A 20,652-nucleotide genomic window follows, 5' to 3' on the forward strand; every position below is an offset into this window, starting at 1 on the left:
GAGAATAACAATAGTTAATTAGACATATATATATATATATATATATATATATATATATATATATATATATATATATATATATATATATATATATATATATATATATATATATATATATGATCGGTCAATCCATGTATTTTATTCTTTTGTGATACTAATTTATGGATGTGAATTATGATAACTTACATCTAGTAGTGTTTATGTTGGTTCACATATTAATTATGAGGATAATGTCGCTACATCTCCTCTACACACGAGTCATTTAAGCGGTGTTTGATTTGAGAAAAATGTATTATGAAAAAAATTTATTTTATTCAATAAAGATTTTAAAATAGAAAACTTGCGTAGAAAAGTGCTTTCCTTCCTTGTATAAAAATTTTGCTCTAATTTTGTATAGTAAATCAATTTTCGTCAAATATTTCATCTCCAATATGTTCACTGTGTTTAACGGTCCATTTGATTGTCAAAACTGAAAATGGTGCTAATAGTGATGAAAATATATGATCGGAATTTCATTATTTTTATGAGAATGACATGATATATTTCATACTAATTACATAATAAATTTTTCCGTTATCACCATTTAATACTAATTACCCAGTAAAGTTTTGATGAACAAAATAAATGCATTAACATTGACAAGATATGTACTCCCTATGCAAAATCAGATCCATCCCATGCCATTTGCCACCAACACTAAATCCAGAAATTCTCATTATCAAACCCCATATATAATTGGCCTTATTTTCACTAGTGACATATTTTCTCAATGTTTTAAAGAATAATAAATGCCAACTTAAAATGAATGATTTCTACTTGAAATGGAAAAAGATAGCAAACTTGGAAAGGCAAATAAATGTTTGTGATAAAGGGTTCAGCTTGTTGGTTGAAAAGCATAAGGACAAGCAAAACTATTGTCACTAGATAATAGCTTGGGAGTTGGGACACTATTCTATTTTTATGGTCATTGTCAATGTCCTCGCTATAGTTGATTTTAATTATGTTAATTATTGTAACTTGTACATCAATTTATATTTGTGATACTACGGTAAACTATAAACATATTCACTATTGTATTAAAGAAAAAGCCTTTATATATTTGATTGAAGGTTGTTTAGTATGAGAATATAAATTGTAATGAAAAGGAAAATGATAAAAAAGAGTAAGGATAAAAGAAACACTAATTACTTGATTATAGAAAGGAAATTTGTCACTTGACATAAATAGGTGGTAACAAAATAAGAGTATCTATGACTGTTAAGAAAGAAATTGAGTCAACCTAATATTATACTAAACAAAAAAGTGAAATAATGATAATTGAGTTCTTTACTTGATATTAAAAAGTACATATCAAACACCCCTTGAGTTATACAAGGAGGTGTTTGACGAATCTCTGTTAAACTTGTTTAATATGTTAAAAGTGTTGATTTATTGTGCACTATTCTTCAACTTCTCTTCAATAGTCTACATGTTTCACTCTCCCTTAATCTACACTTTTTGATTCATATTCCTAAAGTCTAAAATTGATAGACATTACTTTAATACTTCCTCCGAACCAATTTAGATGTCCCATTTGCTTGGGCACGGTTATTAAGAATGATGTGGGGTCCATTAAAAAAGGTAAGTAGTGAAAGATAGTTGGGTAAGTAAGGTATATGGGGGTATATTCGTAATTACTTGTGTGAATTAAGAATAATTAGGTAAAAAAAGATTGATATAAATAGAAATGGGACAACTAAAAAGACTTTGCCAAATAAGAAAATAGGACAACTAAATTGGTTCGGAGGGAGTACTTTCTTTGTCCTTTTTATTTAGCATTATTTTTAATTTTGAATTGTGCTTTTTATTTTGCATTTTTTTTTTATATTTAGACAATAATTCATCTCTTTCTTCTAATATCATCCATAAATTTTAATTCTTTTAATTTCATATGTTCATTCATTCACTCACTTTATTTATTATCAAATATTCACATTTTTCTTCAATAACACTATTTTTTCCTTTCCACTATATTTGTTATATTTAACTTTTTTACGTAATGTAATGGGTGATTTTAATCGTGTGTGTGTGTGTGTGTGTATATATATATATATATATATATATATATATATATATATATATATATATATATAATATTATAAAAGTGTGCAATTAGACGATTTAAATAAGATCTCATTTGACTATAATTTTTTTTACGCATTAGCTGTAATATATAAAAAAAATTCTAACAATAAATAACATTAATAATCATTTTGCAGCCGAGTATTTTAAACGAAGGAATTATATCTTTTTTCTTTGCTACTATGGTAGATGGTTAAAGGTAGGTGTTCATTCGGGTGATCAAGTCGATTTCGGATGGGTGTCATTCGGTTCAGTTTATTTCGGATTGCTTATTTTTCGGATGCGTGTTACGATGGGTCACACTCAGGTCAGGTCGGTTAGTCACGGTTCGATTGACGAATGTTTTTTGAGCTATCGAGTTAGCATCGGTTCGATGTTGGTTGAAGTTCGTGTCAAGTAGTCAATCATTCTCGGACTATCATCGGTTAATAATTGATTGTGTTTAACCGGGTACAGATCAGGTTCAGGTATTATTTTTCAATAGAATTCGACTACGTATTACTAATTACTATAGATCGAGTCAATATCAGATTAAGTTGTTAGACATTTTTTGATTGATGGTAAGATTCCCTTTATTTAAGGCAAAATAGTTAAAATGCAAATCAGTTAGTGATTATTACTTTGTTACTTTTACTTATTTGACTGTAAATTAAAATTAAAGTTTTATCGTTGTTCATCAAATTTGATTAAAAATAGTTAAATAAACATTGACCATTGAATATTAACTCTGAATATATGAAACCATTTATCTATAAAATTTAATTTATTAAAATTTCTATTACTTTATTAGATTAACTAATAAGATGATTGAATATGAGTCGATCATACCTCTATATTAAAATAGGTTCAGGTTTACAGTATTTTGATTGAAAATTTATTCGTGTTAAGTCGGTTTTAGCCGGATGAAGTTCGGTTTTGAGCATGATTCGGGTCGGTCACTATTAGATTCGGGTAATCTCGGTTAACGGTTATATGTCGATTATAAAAATCGGTTGCAGTTCGGATTCGATTTTAAGAATTTCGGTCATAAATTGGATCGGGCGCAACTTCGTTTCGAATAATATTGGTTCGATAAACATAAAAAAAAAACATATTTTCAGGTCAGTTAACTTTCGGTCTCGGTTTGAATTTTCGGGTTGAATCATATTTAAACGGCTCTACTAAGGGAATATGCATCAAAATGATACAAAGAGCTATATTCCATTTTCCATAGTAGTAAGAAGTATGTGTTTCTCTTTCCAATTGATCAGAAGATAAGAGGGCAGAATAGGGGCAGTACAGAGGGCAGAGGGGCAGGGCAGAGAGGGGATAAAAATGGGTGATGGGAAAGAGGCTTGGTTCTTATTCACATTAGTTGTTGGTAGGTTTGGTAGCAAACTCTGTCCCTCCTTAGGCCCCATCCCCTCCCCCCCTCTCCACCCGTAGATTCCTCCCCTTTTTTATTTCTCTCTCTTTTCTTCCTTGCATTTCTATTTTTATATTTTATCCAACTACTCTTTGCTACTATAAAACAATTTTTAAGCCAACTCATTTCTCATTTCTCATTTCTCTCAAGTTAACCATTCATATAAACTTGTCTATAATCACATTATATTACTATCTATATCTTTTTTTGTATTTAACCCTCTTTCTTAAGTAATCCTCACTCCATTATTGATCTGACTTTATTAAGAGTTTAAACTGATAATTCATGCCCTAATATCTATCATATATTTTATATTGGCTTAGATTTGACAAGAAGTGTATATATAGCACAACTAATCCAAATTTAAGTTTAACATTATATAAGCATGATAAATTATAAGTTGATTATCTCCTTTTTTACTCTTTGATATGAGATTACAAGTGAGTCAGATATTTCTTTTAACAGTTTTCTTATCTTAATATGGTACAATTGTACAATTATATTATATACCAACTATGTTAATTAACTTATTTTAAGTTTGACTTTCTCATTGATAGTAGTGCAATGATTTATGTCTAATGTTAAAATTTTTAAATAATCATGTATAGACAAATGAATTAAGGAAGAAAAGTATACAAGTAAAGGTTTACTTTGAATTCTTAATTCTTTTTTTCACATGGTTGGCTCAAGAAAAAGAAGTGTCATGTAAAAATCAAATTTAAGATTTTAAATAAGTTTTGCGTGAGACATCTCATTGTGAGTCTATATAAGTAGTCTAAATTATTTATATTTAAAATAAAATTAGTGGAATTAAACTTGTGTAATAGATAATTAAATAAAAAGTGGTTTTCTTTTCATTAATTTTGAAGAAAATAAAAATTAGGTTTGTCCATATGAGACCGTCTCACTGTGAAATGGTCTCAATAAATTGAGACAATAGCCGATTTTCTACTTTTAAATTTTTTTGAAGTTACCCACTAATCATTTAAAATGAAAGTTCACATAATCTTTTGATATACTTAATCATTTAATTTTTCTTTTGAGGTGTAATCTTTTCACTTTTAACAATGGAATTCCATGTTTGTGTATGGAGTATTGTAAACTGCTTGCTTTGATTTAGTTTACAACTGTCTCCAGAAAATATGAAATGGACTTTGCATCTGTTTATTAAGAGTTGGGAAAGAAAAAGATAACACAAAACCGTCTATGTTGAATTACTCATAATTTTAATCCTACTTGTTGACTTTACATCAACTTTAAATGTTCTGCTTTACTCAATATAAACTTTTTTTTTTTTTTTTTAATTTAATTGTAAGGATAATCTTTTACAGATAAAAGGACGAGAGGATGAATAGATCTTTCTTTAAGTTCTCCCTTTGTCCCGTAAATTCTTCGATATTTATCAGGTTATCAATGATTTTAGTTTAAGTACTCTTCTTGTCTCCTAAATTTGCAGTACTTTTTATTTCCATTTATTCCTTTAATATATCAAATACATTATCAATTTCTTTTATTTTTTTTTTAATATTATCTATACAACTAAATATTTTCGTGGTTTTGTAATATAATTGTATCATTTTGTGTTGTTACAAATTTATGAGTAGTGATGGAGTAAGATCACTACAAAAAAGACTCGAACACCCAAAACAGTCAAAATTTCTGACTAATTATGGTTAATCGAAAAATTAGTCAAAAATTCCGACTACCAGGTTAGTCAGAAAATAGAAGAAAATTTTCGACTATTTAATAGTAGGAAATTAGTCGGAAAATACCATTTCAGAATTTATCCCAAAATGACAAGAAAAGGATTTTAAAAAAATTTTCGACCAGTTTTCCGATCACTTGATTGGTCAGAAAAAAAATGGATGAAAGAGATTTGCCACGTAATATCCATGTAGCACCCACCACCCACGTAATTCCAAGGAGAAATTTTGAACCTAAGACCTCATGAAAATTAGATACATGCTCCAACTAGTAGGCCAACAGTTGATTAGTGATACTCTAAGCTATGTTATTGAACCTATAACATAACACTCCTGCCACTTAGTGTATTATTATTATTATTATTATTATTATTATTATTATTATTATTATTGTTATCGTCATTATTATTAATATTATTTTTATTATTATCATTATTATTTATATATTATTAGTTGTATTAGTGTACTATTAGTCGTATTAGTGTAGTATCAGTATTTTTATTAGTTGTATTAGTATATTATTACTTGTATTAATATATTATTACTCGTATTAGTTTTATTTGTGTATTATTATTATATTACTAGTTGTATAAGTATATTACTACTCATATTAGTGAATTATTATTAATTTATTAGTTAGGTTTTCGTAGTAGTCATATTAGTGCATTATTAGTCGTATAAGTGTTTTACTCAAAAAAAAGTCGTATTAATCTAGTTCTAATATATTATTAGTATTTAATTGGTCGTAGTAGTTGTATTGTGTAATTAGTCGTAATATTATTATTATCATTAATATTATTATTAGTAGTAGTATTAGTATTATTATTAGTCGTTTTAGTGTATCATTAGTATAATATTAGTTGTATAGTATATTATTACTTGTATTAGTCGTCTAATTTTTTTTTTTTTATTATTAGTTATATTAGTGCATTATTAGTCGTATTAGTGTATCATTAGTATAATATTAGTTGTATAATTATATTACTACTCGTATTAGTGCATTATTAGTTATTTAGTCGTATTTATTATTATTATTATTGTTGTTATTGTTGTTGTTGTTGTTATTATAATATTAATATTACTATTATTAGCACATTATTAAATGTAGTATGTATTAGTTGTAATTAGTCGTCTTGGTGTAGTATTAGTATGTAATTAGTCGTATTAACGTAATATTAGCTAGTCCTATTAGTGTATTGTTAGTAGTATTAATATGTAATTATTCGTATTAGTCAAATTAGTCGTATTATAGTTGTATTTGTATACAATTAGTCGTATTAATGTATTATTAGTCGTAGTATAGTATAGTTTTTGAAGGTAGTCGTAGTATAGTATTAGTATATTGTTAATTGTATTTGTATATTATTACTCGTATTGGTGTATTATTAGTCATATTGTTGTAGTATTAATATGTTATTAATTAGATGTATTAGTATATAATTACTTGTATATTAGTTCATTATTATCATAGTATTAGTCGTATTAGTATAATATTAATAAAGTGTTAGTAGTATTTGGTAGAATCGGTTGATTTTACGATGCGATTTCACGATTCGATGTTGAGAGCCGCTTCCGATTTCACGATTTTACAATTTTAATAGAGTACTAGATGTTACTAAGTATTAGTTATTACTAAGTATTAGTTATTACAATTTTAATAAATTATTACTATAATTACAATTTGTTCAACTTCAACTAAAAATTTGCAACTTACATAACTGCAACAATAATGTGAAGGCAAATGAAATTTTGGTTTCCTACTGAATTTTAGTTGCAATTCGGTCGGAATTTTTCCGACTAAAATTCAGTCGGAAATATTGAATTTAAAATTTTTCTTTTTTTTCTTTTTAAAATTGCGACCAAAGATTAATTCAGTAGCACTTTAGTCGGAAATTTCGACTAACGCCTGTCGGTCGGAAAATCAATCGGAAATTTCCGACTGTTTTGATTAGTCAAAAATTTTTAGTCGAAATTGTGCCATTTTTTTTTAGTGGATTTTGATGGTATATTACGAAAGCCATATAGTATATGAATTTGTTATTATTACTTTTTACTTTTATATGAAATCATTAAAACTTTGAAATGTATTTATAAATTAAAATAATGTCATAAACTTTTATTTTTTTGGATTCTTTTTCGAACATTGATTTGAAATAGTTGGGTAAAGGCAATACTTTTTTCAAAATTAAGTTAAATGATTACCAATATAAGTTAGTTACTGTAGAAATATAAAAACTTTTTGGATAAAGTAAATTCCAAACAAGAAAAATGATTGGATAAATTATAATGGTTTATAAAATTAAAACATGTATTTCTTAAACACAAATCGTTGTGTGAGATGGTCTCTCCGAAAGATGTATTATATATATGGGTTAAATAATCTAATTAATACAAATTAAAGAGTAAATAAGAATATAGGTTTCTTGTTTTGAGGTCATCTCTTTGAAAGACGGTCTCTCACAAGAGTAGTTGTTTCTTAAAAAGTGGAGTATTATTTAACTTGTAATAAGGGTTAACAATTACTTTCTCCCTTTCCAAAATACTTGTAATATTTTCTTTTTCACGCGGTCTAATGTACTAATTCAATCCTTAATATCTATAATTATGTATAATAAAAAAATTAAAAAAAAATTGATATTAATAATTTTGGCATCGAGACAAATCAAACATGATCTCACTTGACTATATTTTAACTTATAAATTACAAATTAATAATAAATAAGTAAATAGTGCCAGTATATTCAATATCGTGAGTAAATTGAAACGAAGGAAGCATATGATAAGGTTCAATAAATATATAAAAAAAAATAAGTGTGAGATTTTACTTTTAAGCCTTATACTTTCTTGATCCCAAATAATTAGTCTTATCTTTTTAGTCCGTTCAATTAAATTTATTTATTTATTTTTCCTAATCTTGACTCATACTTTAATAAGAGAGTGCTAAACGTTGCATATATATTACTTTAATTTTATTATAGTTAATATTTATAGTAATTTTTTTCCCCACAAAATTTCACAATCGAGCATGAAAATTAAGTTATGATGTAAAGTTGTAGCCTTTAGGGTCTAGAAATACTTGTTAGTTACATACTTACATAATTAAGTTTGATTTGGATCCCTGACAATGGGCTTATTATATACTCATGTCAGGGAATACATTAATCCCGAGGCTTTTAAGGATTTACATTGTAATTTATTAATCTGCTTTTAATAAACTAATTTGCCCATTTAATTACAGTTGACATTTTCTTCATTGGATCAGGATTCAATCCAGGACATTCTTCATTGCAATATCCAACAATTGGGTTAAGACTTGGAATTAGAGGGGTTTCGATCGATTTTAAATTATGTGTTTTAGGTCGATTTAAAATTGAGTCTTATATTTATATTGATTTTGATTTTACATAATTTTAAAATTATTTAAAGTTAGATCAAGTTAATTTTAATTCAAAATTAAGTAAATATCAGATTGTCAGATTTGTTTTAAAGACTTTTATATGCATCTATATAGATCATAAAAAGCTTATCAAATTGTTCCTCTCTTTCTTTTTACTTATCTACTAAAGTCTCTAGTATTATATAAGTAAAACATTGAAATTACATATTGATATAAATTGAATAAGATCTTAAATTACTATAAAAAGTTAAAATTATTGAAGAACCAACTTAATCAAAAACTCATGTTGTTGAGATTCAAACTTGTGAACCTTCTGTTACTACGTTCACTTCAGATCTCATGTTAAAAAATAATAAACTCAACAATAAAACTCAAATAACTAATGGTTGAAGATTTATAATACTTCATATACTAAACCTTATATACTCTATTTAAGGACGGAGTAAAAATTGACATATTCTATAAAGACCCTGTGCAATTTTAAAAATTATGATATTTTTCTGATAATTTTGTATCTTTAAACAACTAACATATACCAAGTAATTTAACATTGAGACTCTTAAATCTTTCGAAGCTCTATGCGGACAAATATGCTAAACATGCTCAAAACCTCCTATAAGTCTTTTATCAATAAAATCAAATATAAATAGTGTAAAAATCAAAGTGTTACGCCAAGAAATAAATTGATGAAATATAAAAACCAAATTACTCCATAAAGTGCTCACCTTTTCTTTCCCTTCTCTTCTTCCTCCTCTCTCTCTTTCTCTACAACTTGTTATTAGGAAGCTAGTAAGGTATATAAACCATCCATTATACTACAAACAGTGTACCATCTTTAGTTTCACAAAAAAAAAAAAAAAAAAAAAAAAAAACTCCATATATAAACAAAAGAAAGAGCAGTGTACATATAATATTCTTCATATTTATAAAATTTCCAAAAAAATAAATAAATTCAAAACACCCGAAGTGTTGTTTCTTAGAAGAAGTGACAATGGAGGAGATCAAGATTATGAGATCAAAGCGTTGAAGAAAAATTGAAAAGAGATTGGAAGAATTTAAGTGAGTTTATGGTAATTAAGTGCAAGTAGAGAGTAGAGAAAGTGGAGGTGATGAGTACTACTTGTAGTGGGATGGCTTTCTTTCCTACTAATTTTATGCTTCAAACTCCTGATAATGACAACCATCCTCCTCCTTCTCTCTCTGGAATGCTTCCTTCTTGCACTCCTCAAGACTTTCATGGTAATTTCTTATTCTCTTTTTCTTTTTAATTTTTATTGGGTAAAGCCCAAGAATTCCTATATACTATCAAGAAATTAGTTCAACCAAAAACTTAAGCTGATGGTTGAGACTTACAATATATTATTATTTTAACACGCTCTCTTACATGATAGACTTTTGGGCTAAAAGTGTGGATGCAACTTAGGTCATCTTCATAGCTACTGCAAAATATTCCACTTGAATTTAAGGGATGGTTGAGATTTGAACTTGTAACCTCTAGTCACGTTAGCTTCTGATATGTCAAGTAACCAATTTAACTAAAAATTTAAGCTAATAATTAAAACCATAATATGTTATATACTCTAACATATATAGCAATGAAAGACAAGAGAATTCCTTTAAAAATCATCGATTACTTGTCCAACTCATGATTCAAAGTTTAATTCTCTTTAGTAAGATTGAATCAACTTAACGAGAATTATGGGTTTGTTTAGTAATTTACGACTTTTCATTCCACCTTGGAAGTCTTCTTACTTTGAAATTAAAAAAAATGAATCATTTTAACCACAAGTTCAAGTTCATGCTTGTAGTATTATGATCCCAGTCTGGAGATATTTTAAATGCTTAATCATGCCTTTTCGAAGAAAGAGCGAATGAGATTCAAACTTGTCATATTGATTTCTATCATATTAAGTAATCAACTCGATAAAATATATTATATAATCTAACATCGTCTTACTTATGATTGTTGTTTGTTGATGTAGTTGGAGGAGGAGGAATGGGAGCAATATTAGGGAAGAGATCCATGTCATTTTCAGGGATTGATATGTGTGAAGATACAAATGGGCATCATAACAATCATAATCATAATCATAATCATAATCATAATCATAACGGAGGAGAAGAAGAATTATCAGATGATGGGTCCCAATTAGGAGGAGTCGGGGAGAAGAAAAGGAGATTAAACATGGAACAAGTTAAAACACTTGAGAAGAATTTTGAGTTGGGTAATAAACTTGAACCTGAAAGAAAAATGCAATTAGCTAAAGCACTTGGGTTACAACCAAGACAAATTGCTATTTGGTTTCAAAATAGAAGAGCAAGGTGGAAAACTAAGCAATTAGAGAAGGATTATGATGTTCTTAAGAGACAATTTGATGCTCTTAAAGCTGATAATGATGCCCTTCAAGCCCAAAATCAAAAACTTCAAGCTGAGGTAATTTTTAAATCAATTTACCTTCCTTTGAGTCAGATTCCTATATTTTTTCAAATTTTTATAAGTTTAAACTAGAGATAACATTTTTAAGTAAATTTTTGGTAAAAATATAACAATTCAATCTATATGAGATAGTACTTTCTCCATTTTATTGTATACTTATATTTAATAATGATATTTTTCCATACAATATGTTACAATCGATTGCAAGTATTTTAAAATTGTAGTATTTTAAAATGGAGGTAATAGTAATTTAGAAGATCATCAACATTCTTGAGTCACCTTTCTTTTCATGGATTACCTTTTTGAATAATGTTGATTGATTGATCATTTTTTTTTATCTCCAAAAAAAGAGAAAATTTTCTTTAATTTTCAATTGAATCGAAAAAGTTTCTTGTTCATGCCTTTTCAATAGAAAAAGTTGATCTTTTTATGAAGGTTCTTTCTTCTACATATGATCTACATACTTTTTCTCAATAATTTTTTTTACTTGTTTATGTTATGAAGTTTTATTTATCAATATTATTTTGCTCCCTAGATTATAGTTCAAATTAATAGTAATTTTTAACTATCAATCAATTTAACCATCAATTTAGGTTAATGATTGAAACCTCATTATATATTTTTGTATATACTCAAGTCTCTAATACATGCCTTCACATGAGGACATTTTGAAGTACAAGTGTGGACTAGCATAACTTGATTTACTTTTTCAATGCACGATTCACTCAAATTTGTGAAGAATAGCCCAAAATTTACCGTAATTTGTTTTTTTGGTTTGCAATTCACAAAGAAATTAACGAATCATGTGACACTGTTATAAATGCAATACAAATTTTTTTTATACATAACGCTAAATAATTTCTCTATCACTTAAAATGAGAGTGGGATATAATTTAAATTCGTAACCTTTCTGTTACTGTTAACTTTTAATACTATGTTATATTTTATATTACTTATATACTCTAATAAATTTTTTTTATGGTGGGTAGATAATATCATTAAAAAATAGAGAACCAACAGAGTCAATCAATTTGAACAAGGAGACTGAAGGTTCATGCAGCAATAGAAGTGAGAATAGCTCTGAAATCAAGTTGGACTCTTCAAGGACTCCCACAACAACAACTGAAAGCCCATTGGACCTCTCGGCCCATCAAACAACCACCGCTGCCACCACCACCGCCAGCGGAATAACACTCTTTCCACAATCATCAATTAGGCCCAATGGGCCGGCCCAAGTACTCTTCCATAGCCCACAACCATCTTCATCTGTCAAGGAAGAAACTTTTACTAGCATGTTTTGTGGAATTGATGATCAAACTGGGTTTTGGCCTTGGCTTGAACATCAAAATTTTAATTAAGTGTTTTTTTTTTCTTTTTTGAATTTTTTTCCCTTTTGTTTGGGAGCAAATATTTTGGGTTATTATCTCACAAGAAATTAAGTTACTAAATTTGACATAGTAATTATCCCAATTTTCTTAATTTATTTTTCATTTTTCTTTTTTTAAATGGCTATTATTTTCATTTTTGGTGTATAAAGTTCATATATCAAGTTGGCTTAAGAGATGTTTGCTGCCCATTTATTTATTTTTTACTTAAAAATAGATCTTTAGAATATAAATATAGCGATACATAAAGGGTGTGCTTCTATAAATCACATAATAATACCATATTTATCGATAAAGATTATTTTAAATTTTGATTTTTGGGTTAATAATGACTAAAAATATTTTTTAAGGTACAAATGTGAAGTCAAAGATTTAAATGAGTGAGGGCTCTAATTTTCATATCAACATCCCAAAAAAGATTTTATGTTAGGAGGAGCTTAAAATGGCCATAATTATTAAAATATTTAAATAATTTTGTTATGTTGAAATTTAAATGTATATTGTAACTTAATTGAATAGTAAAAATATTCATGAGTAAAACCGCAGATATTACATTTTATTGATTTTTTGGTGGTTGTGGTCTTGTGGCCGACATTCATCCTAAGATAGCTTTGCCTCAAGTAGTAGTATAACGCATATTCATAAAAGAGGCTAACTAATCTATATGCAAAAAATCATCATTATCGTACACAGTGTATTTCGTCTATAAAAACTATAATTAGAGTTTAAATGGGCAAAAAAGGCGACAACTCATATCCATAAAAGGATGCTCTGTATAAAAAGATTCTCAGAAAGAGGTATATATTCAGATAAATATTCCTCAGAAAGATCCTCAAGAAGATCACGACAACCCAAAATATATATATATATATATATATATATATATATATATATATATATATATATATATATATATATATATATATATATATATATATATATATATATATATTCAAAAGGATATATATGTTTAACAGTTAGAGGGTTTCTTAACTGCGTATATATCTCTTTACTCTCTCATTAGAGGAACGGATATAATTTGTCCGCATCTTTCAGAAAAAAAAAAATCTCATTCAAATCCTGCAGCCTTACGCAAAATATCGAAAATGTGGTTTATCTTTAGCATTATATGTTTAAAAGCCCAATCCTTAAAGTTCACCACCCCTTTTCATTTTTTCGCCACCCCCCTCTAAAATTACGTATTTGCCTCTGTAGTTTAAAAAATTACAAAAATGCCACTCCTTACAAATTTCTTATTTATAATAATAATAATAATAATAATAAAAATAACAATAATAAAATTAAATAATAATAATAAATAAAATTAATAATAATAATAACAGTAATAATAATAATAATAATAATAACAATAATAATAATAATAAAAACAACAATAATAAAATTAAATAATAATAATTATTATTCAAAAAAAAAAAAAAAGTTGAGTCGCCCAAAATTGGGCGACTGAACCATGGTCGAGTCGCCCAGATCTGGGCGACTCAAATTTTTTTTTTTTTTTCTTTTTGAAAAATAATAATAATAATAATAATAATAATACTAATAATAATAATAATAATTTATAGATTAATGTGGTCTATTAGCTCAGTTGGTTAGAGTGTTGTACTAATAACGTGAAGGTCATAGGTTTGAGACCTGAATAAGCCATTATTTAATAATTATTAATTTTTTATTATAAATATGATAAAAAATTAATAATTATTAAATAATGGCTTGTGCAGGTCTCGAACCTGTGACCTTCACGTTAATAGTACAATGCTCTAACCAATTGAGCTAATAGACCACATTAATCTATAAATTATTATTATTAGTATTATTATTATTATTATTATTATTATTATTATTATTATTATTATTATTATTTTCCAAATAGAAAAAAAAAAAAAAAAATTTGAGTCGCCCAAAATTGGGCGACTCGACCATGGTTCAGTCGTCCAATTGAGCTAATAGACCACATTAATCTATAAATTATTATTATTAGTATTATTATTATTATTATTATTATTATTTTCCAAAAAGAAAAAAAAAAAAAAAATTTGAGTCGCCCAAAATTGGGCGACTCGACCATGGTTCAGTCGTCCAATTTTGGGCGACTCAACTTTTTTTTTTTTTTTTTGAATAATAATAATTATTATTTAATTTTATTATTGTTGTTTTTATTATTATTATTATTATAAATAAAAAATTTAAAATGAGTGGCAAAATTGTAATTTTCAAAAATCAGGGGCAAATTCGTAATTTCATTTGGAGGGGGCTGGCGAAAAAATGAAAAGGGTGGCGAAGTTTAGCAACACCCTTTAAAAGTTAGTGTTGTATGATATTGAAAAGTCGTGATCAAATGGAAATAAATGTTTAACCTTATGTATTGGGCATAGCATACCTATTACGGTAATACTATTACCTGATGTATTGTAGCTTTTAAAAGGAGCTATCAGTTGGTAATGATGTTAAATTTTATGATTGCATCAATCACTGCATGTTTCTTTCATGCAATAACTTTTGGCGTCTTTTCTAATTGAATGATTAGAAAAGTATTAATCAAATTAACTTTAATTTGTGAGTAAAAATAACACATGACTTGTAAAAATAAGTAACAACTTAGTAAAATCCTTCATCTTATTCTCTGTTTTATTTGTTCTTTCTATTTATTTTTAAATTTTAATATTTTTAAATAGGCATCATAAAAAATTATAATTATCTATATATGTCTTAAAAATCTTAATTAAATTTCTCTTTTCAAAATAAAATATTCTAAACGGGAAGAATATTAGAAAACGAATAAAGTACTATTCATCAACTGATCTAATTTAGCTTATACTTCTCTATGTATAATGTTAAAGATAATTAAGTGAGATCTTGTTTGATTCGTTCTAATGCATATTTTGATAATATTAACTTTTCAAAACTTTTATTATAAAATTAAAGATATTAATTAATGAACCAAATTATCCACTAGATAACGCAAAAAACAAAAATATAGTAACTATTAAAATCAGAGGAAGTAAGTTCTTTTGACCAATTGAATTTTGACAAATACTTTATTTAAGTTAAATTAACTAGTGAAATCAATCATTTTAATTAGCTATTAGTTATATCTATCTTTTTTAGAGGTGTTCAAAACAACCTGCTAACGTGATATTTACCCGACGTTAAAACCAAACCCGACTTAACCCGAATTCAAAATGAATTTAAAATAATATAAAAAATAATATGGATATAAAACTCAATTTTAAACTGATCTGAAACACCTAATTTAAAATTGACCGGAACCGAATTCAACAAGAAAAGTTTACTAATTTAAACGAGTATGAGTATCTAGCACACATTCCAAGGAAGATAAATGACAAGGAGAATAATGAGGGAAAATGTAGAGGACGAAAATACACCAAGAGTGGGAAATGGTCGCTTTCAAATTTTCACCCTATTTTTAGGTAATGTAAAATCAACAAATGCAATGTGAATTGGTATTTATCATTAAATTATTTATTTTTAGGGCACTTGATTCAATTCATTCAAGTCTTTGTTGCCACTCCTGTTCTATGGAGTATGGTGATGTCAAAGAATTGTAGAGATGGGCCTACCTTCTTCCACTATTTCCAAGAAAACGAATCTTGCCCATTTAATCCATCTGACCCTCTTAATCAGTATTATATGTTTTTTCGTTTAGAAAAAAAATATTAACTTGAACAAAAAAATAAAAATAAATGGTATATGACATAATAGAGGTTAATTTGAAAAGATAAAATAATTTTATGAATGAGGTTAAAAAAATGACTATAAAACCATTGCAAAAAGAAAAAATTAAGGTACGAAATCAATATGACATACTAAAATGCAAAATAATACTAATTAAAAAAAAATAAAAAGTCTTTATTAATTTTCTATGCGATCTAAAACTAACTCGAAATTCAACAAATTAAATTAACTCTATATCAAGTTTACACCGAAAGAAATGACACTCATAACACAAATTAATAATATCTATTTGTTTGCTTCATCTAGTTCAAACTTTTTTGTTTCCAATTTTAATTTTTATTACTGTCGAATTTTTTTAATTAATATAACATATAGCAAAAAAATACTTAGCTCCTACTTCAAAATAATTAAAAAAACATATAAAATTTCATTATACAAGTTAAAAACAAACTATAAATTTGTGGATAGATATATATAAAATATAATAACTTGTGTACTTATTATTTGAAAAAATTATAAGAAACTATGTTATTTACAGGTCTATTTGCAAAAAATTATCTTATATATTTTTTCTTTTTGTAAAAAACTACTTAATGTAATATATTTCTTTGCAAATGACTACCACTTAACAAAAAACGTTAATTGACTGTTAAATTTGAAGATTTAACCAATTTGAGAGGTTAAGTTATCTATGTGGTAGTATGTCATTCGTCCTTGTATTTTTAAATAATTAAAAATTAAAACACATATATTAACAAAAAAATAAAAGATATTTGACGTCATTTTAACTAATCATAACGATATTTTTTTAAAAAACGGACGTTGCTATTATCCTTATGGGGTAACTCTTTCGAAAATCCGGTCAAAACAAATACTTATTTTCAAAAGAGTTACACCAAATGATAATTGCGACGCCCGTTTTTTTAAAAGATATCATTATGATGGGTAAAAATGACGTTAAAATTCTTTTTCAGTTTACGTGTTGGAAAATAGGCAAATAAGTACTTGTTTTGACCGAATTTTTAAAAGAGTTTCCCCATAGGCCATAAGGATAATTGCGACGTCCGTTTTTTGAAAAATCATCGTTATGATGGGTAAAAATGACTTTAAACATTTTTTTGGTTCACCTGTCGAGAAATAGACAAATAGGTACTTGTTTCGACCGGATTTTCAAAAAATTTATTTTATAAGGATAATCGAGGCGTTCGTTTTTTGAAAAAATATCATTAGGAAGGGTAAAAATGACGTTAAAAATCTTTTTCGGTTATGTGTCAGAAGATAGGCGAATAAGTACTTGTTTCGACCGGATTCCTAAAAGAGGTACTCTATAAGGGTAATTATGACGTCAATTTTTTTGAATAATCATCGTTATGATAGGTAAAAATGGCGTTAAATATCTTTTTCGGTTTACATGTCGAAAAATAGGCGAATAAGTACTTGTTTCGACCGGATTTTCGAAAGAGTTACAATCGCGACATTTGTTTTTTAAAAAAATATCGTTATGATGGGTAAAAATTACGTCAAATATCTTTTATTTTTTTGTTAATTTATGTGTTTTAATTTTTAATTATTTAAAAATACGAGGACCAATGAAATACTGCTACATAGACAACTTAATCTCTCAAATTAGTCAAACACTCAAATTTAACGGTCAATTCACGTTTTCTGTTAAGTGGCAGTCATTTGCATCACATTAAGTAGTTTTTTGTAAAAAAATATACATAAGGTAGTTTTTTGCAAATAGACCTATAAATAAGATAATTTCTTATAATTTTTCCCAATTGTTTACCATATATTAATACCATGAATTCCGCCTAAAAAATTTTACAAATTAAACAAATCAAATCTAATGAACAAGTTATCCATCAACAAGACAACTATAGTAAATAGAGATGTTCATTTAATTAAATTATCTTACCATTGTAAGATCATACCCCAAATTTGATTGCAAATATTATATAAATAATAATAACTTCTACATAATCATTCATAGCCCATAAGTCAATATATATTTAATTTTGGTGTAATATAGTTGATTAAATTTTCAAAAATAAAATCATGTGAAAAGAAGCAAAAAAATAGCATCTTTGATTAGAAGGAACATGCATAGATGGAAATGTTGGGCATTTAAGTGGACAATTATATTATAATTAATTAATTATATATTTAATTAAGCTACAAATCTAGAATCTAGATGCCTAATAAGTGGCCACGTGATTAGTGGTTAAAATGGAATTAATTAATAAAAGGAATTAATTACATAATTAAGTTTATATTGAATTTTTTTTTTCAAGATATTACAAATATTCTATAAAATAAAATCTTCTACATGTTGGACGATCATTTATTATTCTAGGATTATAGCATCAACAATTGCATGTGGTAGGCACCTGGGTTTGCAATAACATGGAAGCTCGACAAACGTGTAATAGTACTCCTACTATTTAAATTGGTTTAACTTTATATATTATTCAAATGTAGCAATTCTAATATTTATTAAATGTTATTTATTTAATTTTTTTATTTTTTTTTACAAAATGTATTATCCTGTTAAAGCAATCAAGTAATATTTACTCTTACACAAACATATTCTCGATTTTCAAAAATCTAATTTCATGAATAAAAAAAAAAGAAGCTAAGCACATTGACAATTGAAGTAAAAATGACTTTAAATTCCTTTTTGTTTCTGATTAATAGTCAACGTTTAACAATTAATTTATGTCAAACATCTTCATAAAATAATTCATATAAACAACAAGCTTAATATTAAGCAAATTTATTAATATTTTTATTTTATCAAATTAGTGAATAATTTCAGCTAATAACTATTTATTAAAGAAACTGATCTACATAGCACAAAAAATAGGTATAGTGTACCAATTATTAGTAGCCAATTTGTTGATTTTTATGGTGGATGAAATTACTGACAAGAAGGTTTGTTGAGATATGAGGTTAATGTCAACGATTTAGTAAAGATGTTTCTTTATCCTTTTGTCTTAAGTGATTATGCTTAATGGGTCAAACTAATCAATAATTAATTTTATGATTAACATTTACAACAAAATATTTATAGAAAGGTGTGCCATATATATATACTCCTAACTTTAACCAAATGATTGATTACTCCTTACATCGAGGAGTAAATCTTGTGAGCACAAAACAACTCTATTACTCTCTACCTATATTCTACTCATTCTATAACGTCATAGTGGGCTTAGCTTGAATAGTCGACCACATGCATTTTCATTATCTTTTACTATTAATTTGCTCTTGTTTGGTTGAATTCAAAATATTAATATAAAATAAAATAAATATTTATTTTTATATTTGCATAAAATTAACTTAATTGTTATTTTTATGTTGTATGTTACATAATTTTATTTTAATATAATTTTTAATCAAATAATCTAAATTATAATCTAAATAAGTTTGGCCTAAATTCAATTATAAAGTAAAGAAGCTTATTCATTAAACAAAACCCTCACAAATAAAAATAATGGAGTATTAAAAAGTTTCTTTGAATTACATTAGTATATATTCAACCTAAACAAATTTAGATTTGGGTTAATTTTATATTTTTATTTATATCGAGTCAACTTCAAATTTAATGACAACTATTAAATAATGTATAATTTGTAACGACAAACATAAAGAGATGCGAAAAACACAAGCAAGACAACTTAAAGGCCTATAGACAGAAGGACCAATATAAAAGAAAACAAAGAACTAAATAGAAAGGAAACGACAAGGGCAAGGGGTTGAGGGCACTAAGAGGTCAAAGGACGGACATCAGTAATCTAAGACGTGTATATGACGTCTCCAACTGCTCCTATCCCTAGTCAGGTCCGCAGAGAGGTTTAACTCCTACGAGTCTATTCTTATTTGCTCATCCCAAGTTCTCTTTGGTCTACCTCGGCTCCTCTTACCATCTACTATAATGCTTTCTACCCTCCTCACAGGGGCGTCGAAAGTCTTCCTCTCCACATGACTAAACCACCTCAATCTATTCTCTCACATTTTTCCAGATATAGGGGTTTCCCCTAGTTTGTCCCTAAACTCTTGGTTTCTAATTCTATCCATTAAAGTGTGCCCACACATCCACCTCAGCATATGCATTTCTGTAACTTTTATTTTATGTTCGAAAATCTTTTTTACAGGCTAACATTCAGTCCCATATAGCAAAGAAGGTCCCAATATTCAAGTCCTCCCGAACTTTGAGCCGAATGAGTTGAGATTCACGGATAGCCCACTCATAAATGGATAATTTTGTGTGGATAACTTTGGAAGCTATTCTGTTGGGCTTGATGAAAGCCTATTGGTCTTTCTTGGATTACCTTTTGTTAACAACATCTCATTCAATTTGGGCCATTCAATAGTTTGTTATGGATAGTACCATGAGTTCGAATACTATTGGTATATTCCACTCACTTAAGTAGTTTTAAGACAAATTCTTTATTAAGACCATCTCATCATGAAACGGCTTAATATGG

The 20,652-nt window shown here is 26.9% G+C and overlaps 1 protein-coding gene across 1 annotated transcript; it reads left to right on the forward strand.

The window, feature by feature from the left end:
• The first annotated feature begins 9,299 nt into the window (after positions 1–9,299).
• On the forward strand, positions 9,300–12,639 carry LOC130821240 (homeobox-leucine zipper protein ATHB-13-like). The gene is made up of 3 exons (XM_057686923.1): positions 9,300–9,865; positions 10,609–11,060; positions 12,053–12,639. The coding sequence occupies exons 1-3, from the start codon at positions 9,736–9,738 to the stop codon at positions 12,419–12,421; spliced, it is 951 nt and encodes a 316-aa protein (XP_057542906.1). The 5' UTR covers positions 9,300–9,735; the 3' UTR covers positions 12,422–12,639.
• The last annotated feature ends 8,013 nt before the right edge of the window (positions 12,640–20,652 follow it).

The sequence above is a fragment of the Amaranthus tricolor genome, chromosome 8, assembly GCF_026212465.1.
Source record: "Amaranthus tricolor cultivar Red isolate AtriRed21 chromosome 8, ASM2621246v1, whole genome shotgun sequence".
In the NCBI taxonomy this organism is placed as follows: Eukaryota; Viridiplantae; Streptophyta; class Magnoliopsida; order Caryophyllales; family Amaranthaceae; genus Amaranthus; species Amaranthus tricolor.

Excerpts from the sequence above, each read along its gene's own strand:
- LOC130821240 (XM_057686923.1), top strand. The coding sequence starts at position 9,736 with ATGAGTACTACTTGTAGTGGGATGGCTTTCTTTCCTACTAATTTTATG. Across the intron at positions 9,866-10,608 it reads CACTCCTCAAGACTTTCATG|TTGGAGGAGGAGGAATGGGA; the intron begins GTAATTTCTTAT and ends TTGTTGATGTAG. Across the intron at positions 11,061-12,052 it reads ATCAAAAACTTCAAGCTGAG|ATAATATCATTAAAAAATAG; the intron begins GTAATTTTTAAA and ends TATGGTGGGTAG.